The sequence below is a fragment of the Condylura cristata genome, unplaced genomic scaffold, assembly GCF_000260355.1.
Source record: "Condylura cristata isolate star-nosed mole 26May11 unplaced genomic scaffold, ConCri1.0 scaffold00007, whole genome shotgun sequence".
In the NCBI taxonomy this organism is placed as follows: Eukaryota; Metazoa; Chordata; class Mammalia; order Eulipotyphla; family Talpidae; genus Condylura; species Condylura cristata.
This window is the reverse complement of record NW_004567108.1, coordinates 37066859-37087557: the sequence shown is the minus strand read 5'-3', so window position 1 is coordinate 37087557 and position 20699 is coordinate 37066859. Positions and strand designations below refer to the sequence as shown.

At 42.2% G+C, this 20699-nt stretch overlaps 1 protein-coding gene across 1 annotated transcript in view; it reads left to right on the top strand.

Annotated features, from left to right (window-relative positions):
* Positions 1–11494: 11494 nt before the first annotated feature.
* The window catches only part of HEXB (hexosaminidase B (beta polypeptide)), a 24816-nt gene continuing 15611 nt past the window's right edge, over positions 11495–20699 (top strand). Inside the window, exons 1-3 of the mRNA XM_004678447.2 lie at positions 11495–11769; positions 14975–15120; positions 18851–18916. Coding sequence (XP_004678504.2) covers positions 11543–11769; positions 14975–15120; positions 18851–18916 — 439 coding nt within the window. The 5' untranslated portion in view covers positions 11495–11542. The remainder of the gene's footprint in view (positions 11770–14974; positions 15121–18850; positions 18917–20699) is intronic.

The following is a 20699-nucleotide window of genomic DNA, read 5'->3' as shown; positions in this document are numbered from 1 at the left end:
TTGATGAAATCATTCCTTCATAAAGCCATAAATATTATAGAAGACAGATAAGAACATAAACGATTGCAAGATCAAAGTGCCTGTAGAACAAATCCACTAGGAGAGAAGGGAAAATTTATAGAGTGAATTCTTTTTCTTCAGCCAATTCCCCGTGAGTGTCCAGTTTAATGACTGTTTAAATTATGTCTGCAATTTTCTGTGCAATCCACTTACTTTTCAAGTTTGTAAACCAACACATCAACAATTCCCAATCAATGGGATAGCAGTTCTCCAGGGAGCTATGAAAATATACCTTGCATTTTAAGTGCAATAAAAAGCATGACTAAACATGCCTCTGTTCTTCATAACACAGAAGTACCACATCTGGTCCCCCCTCCCAAAAAAAAAGCATTATACAGAGTTGTACAGATGCCAAGATTCTTATTACAGAGAACTGTTTTATCCATTTAGCCCAATTTTCCAGATGTTTTATTATTTGGAGACAGGAGAATTGTTGAAACTGGTGATTGAAGCCCATTTCTTTCAAGGGAATCATCTGCAAGCCATAGGGAACATTTGAAGGGCAAGTAATTTATGATGGGCCACAAGGCAATGCTTGAGGAGAGCTGTCAACTCATGGGGGTCACAAATAATCCCAACAAAGGACAAACACCCTATTTTAGTAACACCCAGCTCCATTTGCAAAAATTGCCTCTTAGGCAAGCACTTACTTGTCATTTCACATGCAAATGTGTGTTCAAATAATTGGAACAATTTCCATAATAGTGGGTCAAGTTGGCAGAGACATTGACAATGGCCCAGTTTGATTGTGACTTGGAGGCCTGGTTCTCATTGTTCACAAGTCAGCAAAATTCTCACTTAGGCCAGTTGGAAGTCTTGTCCACTTGGCGAAAACAGGATCTAGTTCAATAGGACCAGGTGGCTCTTACCCCTCTCCCAACCATATGCCCCCACCCTCATCAAAGGCTACCCAGCACCAGTCTAAAGGCGCAGGGAAGCTGGCCTTCAGAGTCACAGTCATTTCAGCTAATTAGGAGGCTGAATTGTGGTCAATTCTCTCACCTGTCAATCAAAGTGGGAATTTGAGGGCAGGGAAAAGGGGTGTTGTTTTTTAAGCTTAGTATGTCTGAAGTTAACGTTTCTGTGCTTCCTTCACACACGTATAGGCCAAAGTTCTCATGGAGAGATGTTCTCAGACTAAAAGGAACACATTTCAAATTGACCTATCCCAATGTGTCCACAAGCATTGAAGAATGAAAGAAATCAGTCCCGCACCCCTCTGGGTTCTATTTGGCAAAGAATCAAAACGACATCAGAAATGTTAACAAAGGAAAAATAATCGATGTAATAACATACATATGGAGAATTTATGTGGTTGTAAATTCTAAGGAATAATGGTGTGGACCAGAGATATTTATCCTGTATTTTGAAACCAGGGGCATTACGGAAACAAAGGCAAAGACTTCACATGACCGGCAAGATGTCACATGCTTACTCTGAGAGTAAAGATGAGATTCTTAGAGACAACATGTTTACTAAGCGTAGGGTAAATGTAGATTTTATGCCGCTGGTCTCTGCGGTCATCACCTGCGGCCTCAACGCAGGAGGCTCTTGGGAGCATGCGCGGGCATACGTGCCTGATGGTGGATACCTGTGGGTTGGCGTGGGCTGCGTGAGTGGGCGCAGCTGGGCCTGGAGGCGGAGGCGGAGGCTATGAGGTAACATCACACACAAGGGCTACGGTGGAGTGGCTCCAGGAAGACAAGAGACAAGACAGAGAGGCACGACCGCGATAGATGTCAGAGAGCTGAAAGAGTAAGGATAGTCAGGGGCTGAGAGGCAGCCTCCAGGACACGTGGCATTCTGCCTTGCCAGTCTGCCAGTCACCTCACAACAGTTCATTGGTTCTCAATGTAGAAAGATCCTGAGAACATGAAAAAGCCACTCAGGGCTCTAGGACTCTCCTTTATTGGTCTGCCTGCCCTGCCCCTTCCTGGTTCTGTACTAATGAGCCTACAACTGGGTGAGACCCTTTTGTGACCTCTAGGACAAAAAGCAGGGAGCAGTGATTGCTTCTGCAATTGAGGCAGGGGGCAGAACCTCAGGATATGATGGGCTCTGATTAGGGAAGAGCTAGGAATTAGGCCAACAGCTGCTTTTAGCCCACAGGCTAAAAGAGCCCACCGAGAGCCCAATGCTCTCAGCCCAGCATAATCTGCATTCTTTAAATAAAGGAAATGGACCTTACCAGGCTCCCAGAAACTTGATTGACTTCTAGTACCCATACCAAGGAGGGAGAGGCCACTCTGGCCCTTTGAGGAGACTGGCCCACACAAGTGTTCAGGAACTTATTTGTAACTGATTTAAATTTCTTGTGAATGCTGGCAGCCTCTGCTATTACAAGTGGGTCTGTATATCCTCTTCCTGACAGTCTTGCTACCATCTTGTTTCTCCTCACAATGAAAGGGAGTCTGAGACCCTGTAAGTGTGCCTGTGTGCATAACATACAGAAATGACCCTACAGTCCATCCTGGTGAATTGGGAAAAAGTTCCACCACTTCTCAGGTCTCTGCTTGAGTGGTTCACCCCATGGGGTAACAGCACTCTGTCAGGACTGGTCAAACACCAGGTCAGGCAAACACCTGAGGGGCCCATGGTGCTCCAAAGATTGGGCTGAGTATGTGGCTTCTCATACTTGCCCAGAGGGCAGTGGGGCAGCCACCATCTTGCCCATCAGCCACAGATCTCAGCTTATTTTATCAATGGGGAGTCACTCAGTCTTTCTTTATGCCGCTTAACCAACTCTGCTGTTAGATTTCAAAAACAATAATCAAATCCACAGCTCTGGAGTATATCTTCTTGGTGAGAGCTTAACCAGAAAATGCTGGGGTCGGGCTACCTGTCGCTGCCAGAAGTTAACTGAATAGAGACAGGAATTGCATCTATGACACATACTTCATTGTCAGAAAACCAGAGATCTGAGAGAAAAGGGGTATTTTGCCTCAAAAAGCCCTTCTGAAATCTCATCTCAAGCCAGGCTCTTTTTTAGCATATTAACCAGAGATCTGAGAGAAAAGGAGTATTTTGCTTCAAAAAGCCCTTCTGAAATCTCATCTCAAGCCAGACTCTTTTTTAGCAAATTCAACAAGGACATTTAAGCATAAGCAAACCTCTAGCAAAACAGCCTATTATGGCTGGTGCCATGGTCTTCATCATGTCCCTAGGATTCGAGCTTGACTCAGGTATATCCTGTTTTCCTGATGGCATCCCTGGGGCCACACTCTCAGTTCAAAACAGGAGTTTTAGTTCAAAGAAAACAGATTATAAATCACATAGCGTTTGCATGTAGCAAAGCTGTATGTCTATGCAGATTACCGTATTAGGTGTGATGTCTTTCTCTATCTCCCTCGTCCCCTATAGGGAGTTCTTCAGAGGCCACTAATCATCCCTGCTGGGTGCACTCCTGATTAGGGGTCCACAAATGCCACTGCCCCTCCTCTAGCACGCTGTTTATTCTGGATACTATTTAGGTAAATGAACACAGTTTATATGGCATCCACTATCCACAAGGCGTGTGATTAGATGGACAAAGTGCCCTAGAAGACAGACAACCTAACCTATTGCTCCACAGAGGGATGGAGCCTGGCTCTGACATCCAGACAATAAAGTGACTGCATTGTGACCTGTCTTGGGGGCTGGACCTTGCTGAATCATGTTACATGATGGAAACAGGGACCCTTGTTATGGGGAGAGCTGCAGTGATGGGGCCTCTTCAGCAGCTACTGTGGTTTTATTTTCTACACACTTTGTCTTTTGACTTCTCAGTCCTTACTGTTTCCTTAGAACGTCTTGCTTATATCTCTTCTGATTTAACAGTTGATAAGGGGAGGAGGGGAACAGTTCTTCTAGATTTAGGCTCCAACAGCAACAGCTGGTGCCTTCTTCTTTATCAGATAAGAGAATTTCAGAGACAGCCTGGCCCTGTAGGAAGAGAATGTAAGTAGTTAAGCCAAGTAGAATTCAAATCCTGATTCCCAAACTTCCTAGCAATGCTCTCTGCATCTAGCTTTTCTCATTTGTGTAAGACTGACCCCATGTGCATCCCAAGGTTGCCATAAGGGGTTTGAGATATCATGTAAAACATCTGGTGTCTTGCAGGGCTTTTAAAGTGAAAGTTTCTCTTAGTCCCAGGAGCCTTCTGCTTTGAACAGAGCGCCCAGAGAAACATTCAAGCCATGGCCAAACATTGGTGACCCCAGAATAAGTCATTAAGCATTCTAATTTGCTTTCATTTTGAGTAATTTAATCTATAATTCTTTTTCTAATTATATACATATTTGTGCAGCAAACAAGATTGGATGTTTGTTCACATGTGTGTTTGCCAGCTGCATTTCCTTATTTGGACATGTGTCCTCTAGCAACTTTTTTTAATAGAATGTTTATTGTTCTGTGAGAGCACTTTAAATAGTAAAGGCTTTATACTATTACTAGTTATATTTGTCACATTTTATAAAGCTTAAAGAATACTTTCAAGAGTGTAATTTTAACATGCAAAAGTTTATGCATTGTTTTAGAACTACTCTTTTTTTTCCTTTATGTGCAACATCCAAATCTAAATGAGAGACCCAGTCTTCTCTGTACAAAGATTTAATCACTGTTCCTTTTCAGTTTCTTCTAGGGTTTGTTTCAATTTATCAATAAATCTAGAATAATTATCCAAATTTTTCTTTCCCAAGGAGATTGTCAATCATTGATATACCATTATTGACCACTTGTGGGGTACCCGACCTTCCTTGGGGTTCTTGGGGTTCCTGGGGCTATTGTCTCAGCAGCCAGAGTTCTTGCTGGTCAGCTAGGCATACAGTCAGCAGGCAGCCTCTCACCAATGACAAAAGGCAGAGTCTCTAGCCTACACCCCAGTTCTTGTATACATAAATAAATAAAGTCCTACTATGAGGAACATAATGGGAAACCACTATCTGCAGGAAATAGGCAGATTAGCAAGATCAGTTGAAGAACCTTCCTTGTAAGGATTAGCAGTAGACATATAACAGAATGTACATGGGGGAGAGGCATGTAGAATCACTTGGGAAAAACATGGGCTGATAAAGTGGGAAGCTATTCTCCGTCTTTGTCAGTGACAACAGCAGCCATCATGATTTACAGTTTAATATTGATTTCTCTTCTTCTGTCCTAGCTTTCTGGAACCTACCCAACAGCCCCTTTCTTGTGGTTCCTTACCAGAAATTACCTTAGTCTTGTGGTAAGTTTTCAGACTTTAGCAGCCTTTCTTTGGGTTGGGCCTGTTGGCCCAGGCTTTTGCCAATGAGGGGATATATAATGTCCAGAGTTCTATTAAGTATATCCTTTCTTTTCTCTGTGCACACTAACTTTATTAAAAATCTTTCACACTGAGATTATGCCTCCTTTGCTTTGTGTGCATAAATGACTAAATCCCTTTCAAGATGTGCACCCCTTAATAGGTTGGGGTTTTTGGGTGCCCCTCAGTCTCATGCTAACAAGACATTTGTTCAACCTCACAACTAATCAAGGAAATACAAATTAAAAGTTTATAAAAATTTTAAATGTGGGGTGAGGTTGTGAGGAAATGAACACTTACATTCTGTTAACCATGTTGGAAGGAAATTTGCCACTATCTACCAAAATTGCAAGTGGTCAACTTATTATACAAGTTGGAATACTATTTGGAAATTTTCACAGCTGGAACTGCATGCAAACACTAAAAGGTGCAAGGTGACTTTGGAATCAGGTACTGGATGGAAGCTGGATGACATTGATGACAGCACTAGTGAAAGCATGAAGTGCCTTGGAAGGATTGTTAGCAGAAGCATCGACTTGAGGAGATTCACTAAAGGAAACTACAAAAAATCTTACTGAAAATGGGAGGAAATGAGATCTTGACAGAAAGATGAGCACCACAAGGTCTGCAGTACTGTGGAAAGTAGATGGACCTATTATTTAAAAAGACAACAGGCCTCTCACATGGTGTCACTATGCTAAGATATCAACGAACCTAACTGAATTGCAGTGTCAGCTGCTCCCAGGAATGTACGTAACCTTTAGACAGTTAATCTAGAATTCTAGGTCAACATTCATAAGTAATCTGCCTGAAAGATTCCTATGTTCCCAAAGGAATGCAACCATATCTGAAACAATCCTCTTTTTTTTTTTCTCACCACTGTCTACCTATCCAGGAAAAGCCTTCCATTTTGTACAAATCTTTTGAGCTTCTTCGTACTTGCTAGATGGGATTCTGCCTGATGCAGGTGTTTATTACTAAGTCAAATAGATCTTTAAAGTTACTCAGATAAATCTGACTTGATTGAAAGCTTGGAGAATGGAGTCAAAAGCCATAAAGAATTGTCTCTAGTCTTAACCCAGGAAATTCCAAATATTTGCCCTGCTGACTTTGGAATTGCTACCCATCCCATGGTGCCTCCAAATTTCTCTCTTTGGAACAGAATTCTTTATAGTGAGCATCCTATGCTTGTTCCAGCATTGAATATTACATGTGTGGGGAGCAAATATCTATCTCTTTAGTTCACAAGTCTTTACTTGAGGATATTTAAGGATACACCTATTCATACAGCTATAGCTATACATATGTATGATACATCTATGTATCATTTATGCCCAGAACTAACTTAGATGGAAAGTCAAAGGAACTCCATCTTCTATAGACATCATTTTAGGCAGGTGACTGATTACTGTCCTACTCTGGGAAGATAGCCAATTTTACCATTATTTCCTACAATGGTATAGATCCATACTTGTACTAATCTGTACTAATATTTAGGTATTATGGTATTATCTGTGATCGATGTATACCATATTAACTAGAGAACTAAGACATACATGCCACATCCCCCCTGAGCATCTGGGGCCAGTGGATTATGCCAAACCCATCCCATGTACTAGGCAGGATATACAAAGACCCCATTTAGGGTGGGTGGAATGATGGGTTCTGCCTTGACCTCAAGTCCTATCTACTGTCTCTGCTACCAAGGACCCCTCTATGTAAGTCTCCCTTAGTAAACTTTTGGAGTAATTAACAGATCTGCCTGTTTTGTTCTTTGGATTCGAATTACCTTCCCAGTTTGAGGGAACTTAATAGTTCCCATGTTGCACAAATGCCAGCTTCTGGATTTCAAGCTAATGATCTACAGAGGTGAGACGTTATGGTTCTTGGAAAGAAGGGAATGTATTTTACCTGTAGGAGGTGTATAGAATTTATGATTTAGAGAGTAGACTCCCTCATTTAAAAGGTGGAGCCTAATTCCCCTCTTCTTGAATGTAGACTATACTTAGTAACTCATTTTGTATCAGTCAGACTCCATCTTGTTTATAACTTCCATGATGAGACTTCTAGGTAAAAATGTCTATAGCCTGATTCAACGCCCTGTGTGCAATTTTGAAGAAAGCCCATTCACTGATTTCTCCTTTATAACGGCTATGAGAGACACCAACAGCCTGTTAACACTTTACCAATGGTTAAGAAAGAAAATGGAAGGTCATCTGTTGAATGTAACAACAGATCCCCCATTGCAGCATTCTGTCTGAAGACTCCTTCAAGCAACCTATAATTTCAAAGAAATGGACTGAACTTAGACCACTTCACTGTTAGATCCTCTAAAACTTCCTTCTTCTTCCCTGATGTTGGTGGAACATACCTTGGGATCACCCCTTGGTTATAAACCTGAATCATGATTCCTAGTTTTAAGGAAATGCTTTTTAGACTGCATGACAGTCTGATTTGTTTCTAAGGAGATGCTGCAAAGGGATAGAATGTAGTAGAAATGTTACTGATAAGCTGTAAGTCTTATAAAGGTGTCCTAACTTCTTTGCTCTCTCCTCAGATCATTTGACCGGGGGAAGCCAGCTGCCACGTTGTGGTCATACACAAGAAGCCCTATGGAGAGGTTCATGTGGCAATAACTAAGGACCTCAGGCAAGGAACTCAGGTCATGCAAGTTAGCCTAGAATAATCATATTCTGAGCATTAGCCAAGCTTTCAGGGGAAAGTATTCAGATGGTTGCAACCTCATGAGAGACTCTAAGCTAGAATCACCCAGTTAAGACTACTGAATTCCGGACCCACAGAAATGGTAGCTCATTTATTATTTGTTGTTTTAAGCTCTGACAGTTTGAACTAGTTTTTTACACAACAACTAATATACAAAGTGAAGTCTTCTTTAAACAATTGGTAATTGCAACAGTATAACTTGGATACTGAATGTTGGAAACATGCTGTATTCGCCTTCAATGAACAGTAAAAAACAGCCGTGAAAATATAAATTGCATATTAAATTTCTGCTATTATTAGAAGATGGGAGAATAACTCTGACACTTTTATGGAAGAACTTTAAATATGCTCCATAAAATTCTTTGAAAGATTTTCTTGCAGCTTTTCACCAATCCTTTCAAAATACTAACTATAGTAGATATGTGGGTTCTGGAATTCATTGCCTCTGCTGCTGATGGCAAACGCTCCTCCTTTTTGAAAACTTCAGCAACTTACTCCATGTTTGTCACGTGACCTCACTAGCTCTGCTTTATGGGTGGGTATGATATCAAGCTTGTCGAAAGTGATCATTTATCAGCATCATTGTGGATGAGAGTGGACATAAGCTTTCTTGAGGGGTTGTCCTTGCTGCCTAGGGAATCATTAATGAAAAAAGATCCCATTTAAGAATCAAGCCAACTAAAATCTGCCTTCCTAGTTAGAAAAGGGAATGAGGTTATATAGGTTTTGGAGGCTAGGGTTGAGAAGAATTACATTTTATTGGCTAAGAAGCAAGTTGGGACTAAGAAATATGGACGCAGTGGGGGTTTGTTGGCAGGTTAAAGGGAAGTTTGTATATGAAGAATCTTCTTCAGGTAAGTTATGAAGTTTTGAACTTCTGTTTTAGCACCTATTGATACACAAAGAAAATCACCCCTACCCTCCATTCTTGTCAGGCTGGATGAGTAGTGCAAACACCTCTTAGAGGACAGGGGGAGGGGTAACCTGGGGCCCTCAAATCTGCCCACTCTAAATAGGTTCTGCGCTATCCACCATATCAAAACAAAACATATTGTAGTGCATAAGACCTTCATGGAAAGGAATTGTAATACAATTAGTGTGCAATAGAGAGAGAAGAAGGGAAAGAATAGTTTCCAAATCAAACACCCAAAGTCACCTGTCCGTCCCCTCATGGGTGAATGCCCAGCCAAACAGGGTTGGCCCAAAGCAGGAATGCTGAGGTCCAAAAGTTTGCCACAAGTCCAAGTCACTTTTTCTTGGGGACCCATAGGAAGAGGGGGCAAAAGGGGCCAGACAAGTCTCTAAAAAATAGAGCAAAGTCAAAACCTAGGTCAAGATATAGGCTGCCATTGTTAACCTCCTAAGGTATCTCTCATCCGTGTCTGCTTCAAGATTTCCCCAAGTCCCTTGTACCAATCTAAGGCTGAGAGCAAGTGCAGCCTCTTCAAATGTCTTTCTGCTCCCTATGCCTCCTCCAGGTTGCCTTCCTTTGGGGGTGGGGGACAGAGAACCTGGAACCCCCCTTTTCCTGGAGACCACCCTGTAACATATGGACAGGTTTGCAAAGAAAAAGCAATCATTGTAACAACATACATATGGAGAATTTACATGATTGTAAATTCTAAAGAATAATGGTGTGGACCAGAACTATTTATTCTGCATTTTGAAACCAGGGCCATTAATGAAACAAAGGAGAAGACTTTATATGACAGACAAGGAGGGGGTGACCTCATTCTTACTCTGAGAGTAAAGGTGAGATTCTTAGAGACAACACATTTCCCAATAAGCCTACAAATGGATAAAGCCCATTTGTGACCTCTAGGCCATGAGGCAGGGAGCAGTGATTGCTTTTGTAATTGAGGAAAGGGGCAGAACCTCAGGATATGATGGTCTCTGATTAGGGAAGAGCTAAGAATTCAGGCCAACAGCTGCTTCTAGCCTGAAGGGCCCTCACAGCTTTCTGCCAAAAACAACTGGCATTCCTCAAGTATGGAAGCAGACCTCCTGGCTCCCAGGGTCTTGACAAACCACACAACAGAGTGGAAGTGGCCACTCTGACCCTACTGAGAAGAGTCTATCTGACCCCTTGGCCTGGAGAAGCTCTGGGCCAGTCTCAGATAAAAGTTAGGGAAGTTTTCCTTCCTTTTGTTTTTCTGTGTTCTGACCCCAATTTAGCTATTTAGCTTGGGTTTCAATATATATATCTGAATCACTGCCACACTGGGTCTAATTATTCATGTTTGCTTTTATAGCTGATGTTTTATGTCAAAATATTGCAAATAGACCTGACACAAATAAACCTTTAAGTAACTTGCAGGAAGTCATTATAAGTGATTTTTTTTTTTTTTCGTTATTGAAACTTGGGTAACCCAGGGTCGGATGGTTGAGTTGAGTGGCTATAGGATAGCCACTAACTAGTTTTTAAACTAGTTAGGCAACTTATATCCTAACATTGCTTTATTAAATTGTCTTTAAACCAGAATTAGCTTTGTAGTAATAGCCTAGTTACTGAGTTGAATAAAATGTTTGACACTTTATTGTATTTTGCAATAGAATTTTTTTAAATAAAAAAGATTTATTTATTTGTGCATACAGAACTGGGACACAGGCCAGAGGTGCAGGAGTGGTGAGAGGCTTCACCAGAGACAGAGTGGGGAGCAGAACAGGCAGATCGACGAAGTACACTGCTGAGGGGAGCAGCGGGCGGGTCAGGAGAGGTCTGGCTCGCCATGTGGTCACCTCCGGGGCAGGCGGGAATCGAACTCATGCGGAAGTGGCTTAAACTTCTTAGTGCTGTGCTTTAACCCGCTGCACCACCAGGGAGGGCCGCAATAGAATGTTTTAAGCTGTTTTTAAAAACTACAGCCCGACAATAATAATCTGTCCTTACAAGTCCATTTCTTCTTTGTATCACGTGCCTAATCTTTTGACGTGAAAAGAAGTCCTCATCTTTGCGCGGTCAAGATAGCCTCTCTTGGCAATCCTGCAGAGGACTAGGCTCCATATGTTCCAAACTCCGCCCTCGGCAGATCGGCCGGGGCTTTGTTGGTTGAAACTCAGTTTATCGGTGTAGAAAAGTCCAGCTAAAGGAGCGAATAAACCAAGCGACACCGGAGTTGCTTTGCGGGTGGGGAAATCGGGGTGTTCCGCAGCCCTGAGTTCTCTGCTTTTACTGAGGCAGCGTCCCGCGGGCGACCAAAGAATTGCCTCCAGCAGAGCGAGGAGTGGACGCGTGCTGCGTCGCCCCGGCTCCTTCCTCTTCGGGTCCTAACTCGAAGTCGCCCCAACCAGGAACGCCTCGTGTGCAGCCTGGGTTTCCCCGCGCGCCGCGGGCGCGGGCGGGGCGAGGGGCGGCCCCACCAGGCCTGGGGGCGGAGTCTCGCGGGCGCCCCGCCTCCTGCTCGGGGATAACCCGCCCACGCGCTTCCTCCATCCGGGTTGCCGGCCAGACGCAGGTCCGTGTGCTGCTCGGCCGCGGACCCACGAGCCCGAGACGTCATGGAGCCGCGCGGGCTGGGGCAGGTCGTGCTGCTCGGGCTGCTGGCGCTGGCGGCGCGGGCCTCGGGTGACGACGCCGCGGAGAGCCTGGGGCTGTGGCCCATGCCGCTGTCGGTGCAGCTGTCCCCGAAACAGCTCTACCTCTCCCCCGAGAACTTCTACATCGGCCACGACCCCTATTCCAAGGCCGACCCCGGCTGCAGCCTCCTGCAGGAAGCGTTTCGGCGGTGAGAGCCCCCACAGTGGCTGGGCGAGCGGGGCGGGGTGGGGGAGGAGTGAGCGCGCCGGGAAGGGGGGCTGAGGCGGAGGTCGGGGCGGGGGGCGTTTGGTGGGGGGCGACACCTGAGCGCCTCTTGTCCCTGGCGCTACTCCCTAGCCACTCGGGGTCGGGGGGCTTCTCCCCGCTTCCTCTGCGGGGACGCCCCGTTGGAGCGGGCTAGTGACCTGAGCAGTCACAGGTCTGGAAGCTGGCAGAGCCCTCCGTGAGGCACCAGTGGAAGCCAGAAGCCTCACGCTCCCCCTCCAGCCTCCTGAGAGACGTCCTGGGACCATGTCAGGGCCCCTGGCTTGACCGCGGGCTTGAGAGTGGTTGCTCAGAACCTGGCCTCGTAGCACTTGGGGTGTGTGGGGTGGGTGGAGTGCAAAGGAGTGGAAGCTAGTTACCTGAAGAGGTTCTAGGAGGAAGGTAAGTGTTTAAAACTTGGAAAGTGGGCGTTCCTGAAGTCGGCTGTCATTTATAGCCGTCTCACCCCTGGCCTCCTCAAAGATGGTAAAAATTAAGGTCGCAGAGAAATCCTTAGGTTGGAGCGGCTGCTAAAACTCCTCTTCCCTCAGCAAGTCTTTGTTCCGTCAAAAGTGCTGCATGTTTTCGTCTGAGTGCTAGGGTGTAGGACCCGTGAAGAGTAGAGAAGGCCTCACTTCTCTTCCCAGCATCGGTCATGCTTCCTTTTTTTACCCCCTTTAAGCATTTCACAGTTCCCCCACTCCTGTGCATGACCCCTGTGGCCACCGGAAACAGATGGAAGGCAGCCCAACGCCCTGTCTTTGCCAACCACGGTTTTGCAAGACACTTGGGGAGATGCTTCAGTATGCGCATGCTGTCCCCTGTGTGACACCTGTGTGGGTAGGACTGACCTGAAGGTGTGAGCTCCCTGAAGGATTGGACTCCCTTTGCTGCTGGCTATACTGCCTCTCTCCTGTTTTTCCTTTCTTTCAGTGGGCATGATAGCTTCATTATGTCCACAGGACAGTTGTGGACAAAATGCAAAACCAGCTAAATAACCCCTGCTGGCCCCAAAGAGGCCTGGAGCTTACTCAGGCTCCAGAGACCCAAAATAATGCAGGCAAAGGGTGCTTAAGCTCTCCTTCAGTCTAGTACACCTAGCTGGATGGTTTTAGCCTGGTTTTAGATGCATACACTAGTGAGTCTTTGGTATTGAATTTGCTAACAGGTCAGATTGGCTACAGTCAGCAGTAAAAAAATAAACCCAAGCTGGTTGATTGCATGGGGTATTGCAAAGGAAACAAAATACTTGAAGGTCATTTATATGCTTTGAGATTCATTTGTAAGTTTGGATCTCGCTTATGTGCCATTGTGCTAATAAAATAACGATCTTCTGAGGAAGTGATAGGTGTACGGTGAGAAGCATGGATTCCATAGTTAACAAGGCTAGATAACTAGGACTTGAATCAGCTGTGAGATGGTTAAAAACAAGGCTTGGCATTTGAAGGCATTACAGGTGATTATCTGGTGAGTTTGCCTCACTAAATCGTGGAGTATGTGAGAAGCAGCTGTTAAAATTACACCCTGCATTGTTAGGAAGCAGGCTGTAAAACATTATACCTGTGGCTAAGACTTGCAAACATTTGGGTGAGTGTTGGGGAACTGGGGAAGGGCAGTATCTGCTTCAGAGTAAAAACCCAGTAGAGTTAGGAGTTACCCATTAGGGGCTATTCCAAAAGTTCTAGAAGTTAGGAACTGAGGCCCTAGGTTGTTCAGAACCCTGTGGCTCCTGTCTGTAAGTGTTCAGAACCCCGTGGCTCCTGTCTGAAGAGCCCCACTTCTGTGACAAACCCTGCTTTGAAGCAGTGCATTTGCAGGGAGGGTGTTTCCTGCCCTCTAGGACAAGGTCCATCATGTGCTACTTGGCCATTTTTTCAAATGAACAGCTTTCCTCTGCTCCTTAAAGTAACCCAGACACCTTAAACATTACTGCCTCTGATCCCTGAGTTTTCTGTAAGCGTTTTAATTATCCAGGACTGCGGTTTTCCTTACTTGGGATGAGCTAGCCCATTGCTAAGATCTCAAAGATGCTGACAGCTTTAGTTTCCTTTTTTAAAAAAGTTAGTGGTGGCAAAATTAACACAAACTAAAATTTACCATCTTAACCCTTTAAGTACATAACAGTTTAGTGATTTTAGTATCCTTTTGAATCTGTTGATCCTCTGTGACAATGGGCCTTAGTACCACTCATCTCCTCTCTCACTAGTTAACTTCCATACATGCCCATATTCATCAGAGCTTTCCAACCTCTCCTTATCTCTCTGGAAAAATGCAAGCTATTCTTATTGAATCAGTAGCAGAAACAGTGTCAGAATGTGTAAGACTTAAGATTGCCTTGAAGTTTGATATTTCATCTCTTACCACCTTTAAATATTTGTTTAATATCCTCTTCCTCTGATATTTTGATACCAGCAGAAGGTAAATTTTTCATACCACAGTAGTATTTTTTATGCTAATGATACCCTTTTTGGGGTTGATATATTAGTGTTTTTGTTGGAAGGGAGCAAGACTCACCTAACTCAGTCTCTGGCTCCAGCAATAAAACCCTGTTTAACATATCAGGAAGTCCAGAGCAGGGAAGAAGACATCAGGGCTAGTAGACAGAATGGCTCATTAGGGAAGGTATTCCTTCCTTCACTGCTCTCCAGTCTTTAGTGTGGCTGCATCCGGTTCTTCTGGCTCATTTTGGAGGAGAATACCACCAACTCTTCCCACACCCTTGGTTATCAAGAGTGATGGGATTACTATTACTGGTTTGATTTCTAGTTCTTTAAAAAAAGTATACAAGAATTGGGGTGTAGGCGTGGGGGGTTGAGAGGATTCATCAGAGACAGAGTGGGGTGCATAACAGACATATCAGCTAAAACCAACTGCTGAAAGGAGCAGGGATGGATGCGCCTTTCGGGTCAGCTCCCTGGCTGGGGATAACTTGATAGCTGAGACTTTAACCCCTGCACCATCAGGGAGGCCCTGATTTCTACTTCTTAATAGGGATTTTATGAGTCACTTGGGAATTCAAGGGAAATTTGTGGAATTTTGATTGGACTAATACTTGGATTTGAGGGGTCAGCTACAATGACCACTACTTTCTATGTATATTTTACTATAATGCTTTAAAATTCTTTTTAATTATTTTATCTCTCATGCAGATATTATGAGTATATTTTTGGTTACAACAAGTGGAATCATGGTCCAGCTAAATTTTATAATGAAACGCAGTTACAGCAACTTGTGGTCTCAGTTGTCCTTGACTCAGAGTGCAACAGTTTCCCCAATATTTCTTCAGATGAGTCCTGTAAGTACCTGTATGATGTGACTGTATCGTATTTAGAGCTGCTTGTTAAGAACTTGAGTACCAGTAACAGGCTCCCTGCCACGAAAGATTGAGTTCTAGACCAGTGAGTTGGTAATTCCTGGTTTTAAAATTACCATTAGAATGATTCCATAAATAATGTACCAGACAGGGAATGTCAAGTACATGACAAGGAAATCAATCACTCATAACCCTAGCAGTCAAAAGTATTTCAGATTTTTTTTTTAACAGAGTAAAATGCTTAAATATTTTACATCAATTTACATATAAACATGATAAGCATTGCCATGAATATGGGTAATTCTGTCCATGGGCTTTTTATATTTTGTTTTTTTTGTATTCGTACATTATAAATCACTAAATATTTTTCTTATTTTTTAATAGCTGAATAATGTTTTACTGTTGTGTGGATTTGTCATAACTAACTTGTTTAATCCCTTATTTTCTGACTAAATTTACTTTTATTTTAAAGACAGATCTAGGTATATCCATGATCTTTATAATCTGACACAAAAATAAATGCAGAAAAAAAGGTGTGGGGAAAAGAGCTACTTCATTTGATTAATAATGTAACAAGCATTTAGCTAGGTGACTTTTGGTGCCTGAAACATTGTTTTCTAGGGCCTTTTCCAAATTATTTTGGAAGGAATAAATAATTGGGCAGCTTTATGGACTACTGACCGCCTGGGAATAATGGGGCATGGCCATCGAAGCACCAAAGGAGATACGCAGATACTAGTGTGAACGGCTGGCTGATTTGGGTGGAAAGACAAAGGATGATGTGTATCTTAGAGGAAAGGACGCTTTTGTCCTCAGGTTGTTTCAGACAGTTAAACACCTCACCATGGTCTAGGGGTAGGTGAGATTTGTTAATACATCTAGCTGAAGAGTAACTTCACTACTCTTCAATACTGTAGCTGTACAGCAGCAGTTCTTCAAAAAGAAACAGCTTTGCTTGCTGTTATCAGACACGTGATTTCAGCTGACAGCTTTCAGGGGTGTTGCAATCCGAATTGAGAAACACATGATTGGCCATCTTTGCTGTGGGCTAGTAATACAGATGACCTATGGTAAATTTCAGAAAAGTCTTATCAAGACTGGAGGGGTAGTGTATCTTCATCTGCTTCATAAATCTTTATTCTGAGATGGAAACTTCCTGACATAAGATCATCATGAAGTTTTCTCGTGAAAGGATAAATTAATTTTAAGTGTTAAACTAATTCATGATGATGAACACAGATAAGCTATCAATTATTGCTCTGGGGGAGGAAATGGAGGAAGTGGCAGGTATCACAGCATTATCTATTAAAAATATGTGTATTCTCACAAGTGGACTAATTTCTACAGTAGAGAATTACTTATATCCAGGATGTCTGATACAGTTGGCCTCTAATACTACACTGTAACAAAACTAAGTGTTCATCATAGAACAAAGGTTAAATATATTTTGTTGATTCACACTTAAGAATATTATACTACAGTTCGAAATAAAGAAGCTGAATTATAAATAGAATGTGGAGCATCTGTATTAATGTGGACAATAGGATGTCATTTATATATTAAATCTCCCTTTTCCATATACTTGGAATACAAAATCACCTGTTGTATATTTGTGATTTTTGCACTGAGTTGAATTGGAATCCTTTTTTATATCAGCCACTCCTTAGTATTGGAAAATTATCAGCATCCAGTATGTGCACTTTGTCAATGCGTTTAGATAACTCTGCTGAGTAGTTCTGGGAGACCTCAGAATCACAAATGGCAAAAACATGTTTTTTAAACAGTGACCAATGGAATGATGAGCTTTATGTAGCTAAGAATTTGATATCCACGAAGAGAAAACTCCTCATCGCTTCATGATTTTTAGCTTGGCTTTTATGTAACCTGTCACTGTGACTTCCTGGTGGAAAAAGCTCCCTTGTCAGCAGACACTTGAGAGAGTCATATGATTGTTGGCTGTGATTTAGCACAGATAATGTTTTTGAATCATTAAGCTGCTGCCCTAGAGTGTTTTTACCTGGCAGAGTCCATGTGCCACAGCTTCTAACAATCAGTCTGTTCTGTCTTTTGCTTGTTATTGGTGGTTGATTCTTCCCCAAACTTCTCTAATAGATCCAGGTGACTACTAAGCTCTTAGGCAGAGCGATGTAACAGAAAGGTTACCTGCCCTGTAACTTCCACCCCCCGTTTTCCAGAAGGCAGCCCACTGGTGCCCTGTCCTATGTACGTGTGAACCTTTTTACTAAGTGGGACAAAGCTGAATTAATGTGAGTGAGGAAGAGAATCTTGAAGCAGAGTTAAAGTGATATTGGGGGAAAGTGTGTACAGAGCAATTGGGGAAGCAGAGAAGGGAAAATTGAGGGTTTGAGTCATATTGGAGGTGTCACCAAGGAATTGTGGGTGTCCAAAAATAGTTGCAGTTTTGACTTAAAATCTTCACCGTAGACTGTTGAGGGGAAGTCGGAGAGAATAACTCTCCTGGAGGGAAAATGAGGAGTCACGGAGTTAGTTCCCAAGTTCCTGACTAGAGCCACTCAGCTGACTAGAGGGTGATGATTTAGAGGAGAAAAGGAGACTGGGTAAAGTGTGGAGCAGGACAGGGACAAGTTTCATGCAGGTATGTGGAATTAAAGGAGCCAGGATAGCTGAGGGAAGATGTACAAGAGCCGGTGGGAACAGCAGGTCTGGAGCTCAGTGAAAGGATGTTGCAGACCAATAGCTACATGAAAACATGCTCTTCACCACTCCTCAAGAAAACGCAAATCTAACACAGTGAGTTATACCTATTAAAATTTTAGCTTGTTACAAAAAGACAAAAGGTAAACAGTGGTGACGCTATAAAGTACTTTCTGCACTGTTAATGGCAATGTAAATAATGGTGGGAATTATCAATTTCCACAATGGAAAACACTGGAGGTTTTTCAGAAACTTATGAAATTGTGTCATTCTGCATTTCTACTTCTAGAAAGTGGAAATTTCCCAAGAAAACCAAAATCGCTGATTTGAAAAGGATAGCAGTAATTCTGTGTTCATTGGAGCATTTTAAAATAACCAGGACATGGGAATAACCTGATTGTCCACAGGTGGATGAGTGGATTTAAATGTTGTGGCCCACAGTTACTCACTACTTGAAAGGGATGCATTCCAAGAAGTGCATAATAAGCTAACTGGTGTGTAAATAGTAAAATAATTATATAAACTGAGATAGTACAGCCTATTATACTCTCAGGCCATATCATATAACCTGTTGTAACCAGATAGTATCTGTGCTTTGTAGTTTACCAAAAAGTCATTATGTCATTAAATGCATGCAGATGAACTGATGGCTGCAGAATGGTGAATGTTCATCTTAAATAACAGTGAAGGCTTGCCGTTTGTAACAGCATGAATGGAACTTGAGGGCAATAGCTGAGGGAGTAAGTGAGATAAAACCAAATACCATAACATCTCATACAGAATCTTAAAAATAAGAAAAAGAAAGTCCAAGCTCATACATAATGAGAACAGATTGGTAGTTGCCAGAGTGAGGAATACGGATGGGAATAGGTAGGGTGGTGAGGGAATAGTTATGTTGTATACCTGAAACCAGTATAATGTTGAATGTCAATTATACCTCAATTAAAAAAAAAGAATGTAAGAAATACCAGTTATATGCTTAGAAAACTCACTGTGTTATTTGGGAATTAACAGATAAACTTATTTTTCAATTTAGATACTTTAAATGTGAAAGGACCCGTGGCTGTCCTCAAGGCCAACAGAGTTTGGGGAGTATTACGAGGTAAATCCGATGCACTTTCTAAGTTATTTCCTGTTATAGTAAAGAAATATTTTTCAGCTGATCCTTTGGGAAATCAAGCAAAATCTTGCTCCCTTCAACTTTTTGCAGAATTGTTTGCGTGGTATTCTAGATGATTTATGTTAAATCTCTTCTGCTTAAGGAACTCAAGAATGATAACTTCATCTGTTAAATTAAGGTATTATATCTGATGCTGTTGGGACTACAACTTTATAGAGCTATAAATGGCCTAACCACTTTGTTCCAGAGGAATTTGTTTCACCATCACTTCTTAGCTTCAGTAGCAAGTAGCTCTCTTTGTCCATTTTTTTCTTTAGTTTATTTACTATTTTTTATTTAGTTTTCAAAAAGATTTTACACTGAACAAACATGTGCAAAAGCATGAATACAAAGAGAAAAGCCATGTCCAACCAGCTAGGTACTGGTGACATTTCAGCTTGATAGGGCAGGATGCTTGAGACTTTGACACAGCAAGAATATGTGCATGTCTCATGTGTGAGTCCTTATGGAGTCAGCTGGGTTCTTCCTCAGTGTCTCCTCCTGGAGTTATAGCTGATTTTATTAAGTCTTCATTCACATCCATTGGGCAGTGACATGATTCTGCTTTAGCCACTTGGTCCTGTAGTCTTGTGAGATGACAAGGTGAGGAAGTCAGCTATCCTCACCACATTGGCAAAAAAAGGGAAGAACTCTTTCCCTATTTTAAATTTCTGTGGATTTAGAAACATGACCAAATTTGCAGAAACTGTGTCAAAAGATAAATATACCCTGGAGAATCTGAAAAGCTTTTCCTGAGGATTTGAGTCTGAAATTCACGGTTTGGATATTAGGATATTGACTTTTTCAAAAGTTGCTTTTACCGCTTCTAAGTAGATATTATATAGTATTGACTTCCAAATAGCAATTTTTTTTAAGATTTATTTTTATTTATGCATACAGAACTGGGGTATGGGCCAGAGGTGCAGGGGCAGTGAGAGGATTCACCAGAAAACAGTGGGGAGCAGAACAGGCAGATCAATAATTTATACTGCTGAGGGGAGCAGCGGGTGAGACAGGAGAGATCTGCAAATAGCAGTATTTTTTTCATTCATTCATTCAGAATAATTCTCATTATATGACCTATGCAACCAACTTTAGTAATTTAAAGAAAAGAGGCTTTGGGTTTGACTCAGGCTGAAAGTAACATAAAATAAAAGTGGTTGCTATATTCTACTTTTTAGTCATAATAGTATGGTATGATTATAATTTCAAAGTAGGACATAAAAATGTCTATAAACTACAAGGGTAGCAGCAGTCATCACCGAGATCATTTATATGTCATATGCTTTCAAACTTTTATTAGTTTCACCTGACTCGCCTGTCTAGATTCTGTTAGTGATAACATATCCTTATTGGTGTTCATCTAGAAAAACGTGAAAAACACTGAGCACATGCAGTGACTGAATTCTTTAAAAGAAGTCCTTACTGGTTGTGTTTACTACCAGACTTCCAGTGTAATATGCTCTAAATGACCATTGACTATATCATCATTCAACAGATGATTCCGAGTTATTCTTCCCAGTGGCAGTCTGTTTTGGTGGGGTGGAGAAAAGGTGTAGCAAAACAACTTTGAATTAATTCTTAGTTTGAAATTTTCCCTGGCTATATAGTTGTCAACGAGAGCAATGAATTTTGGTAAAGTCAAAGCCAACTAGAGGCCTGTAATAGTGTTTTAAGAGAATATCTAGTTGTGTAAAAATGTTTAGGAGATAGTTTTTGCAAATAC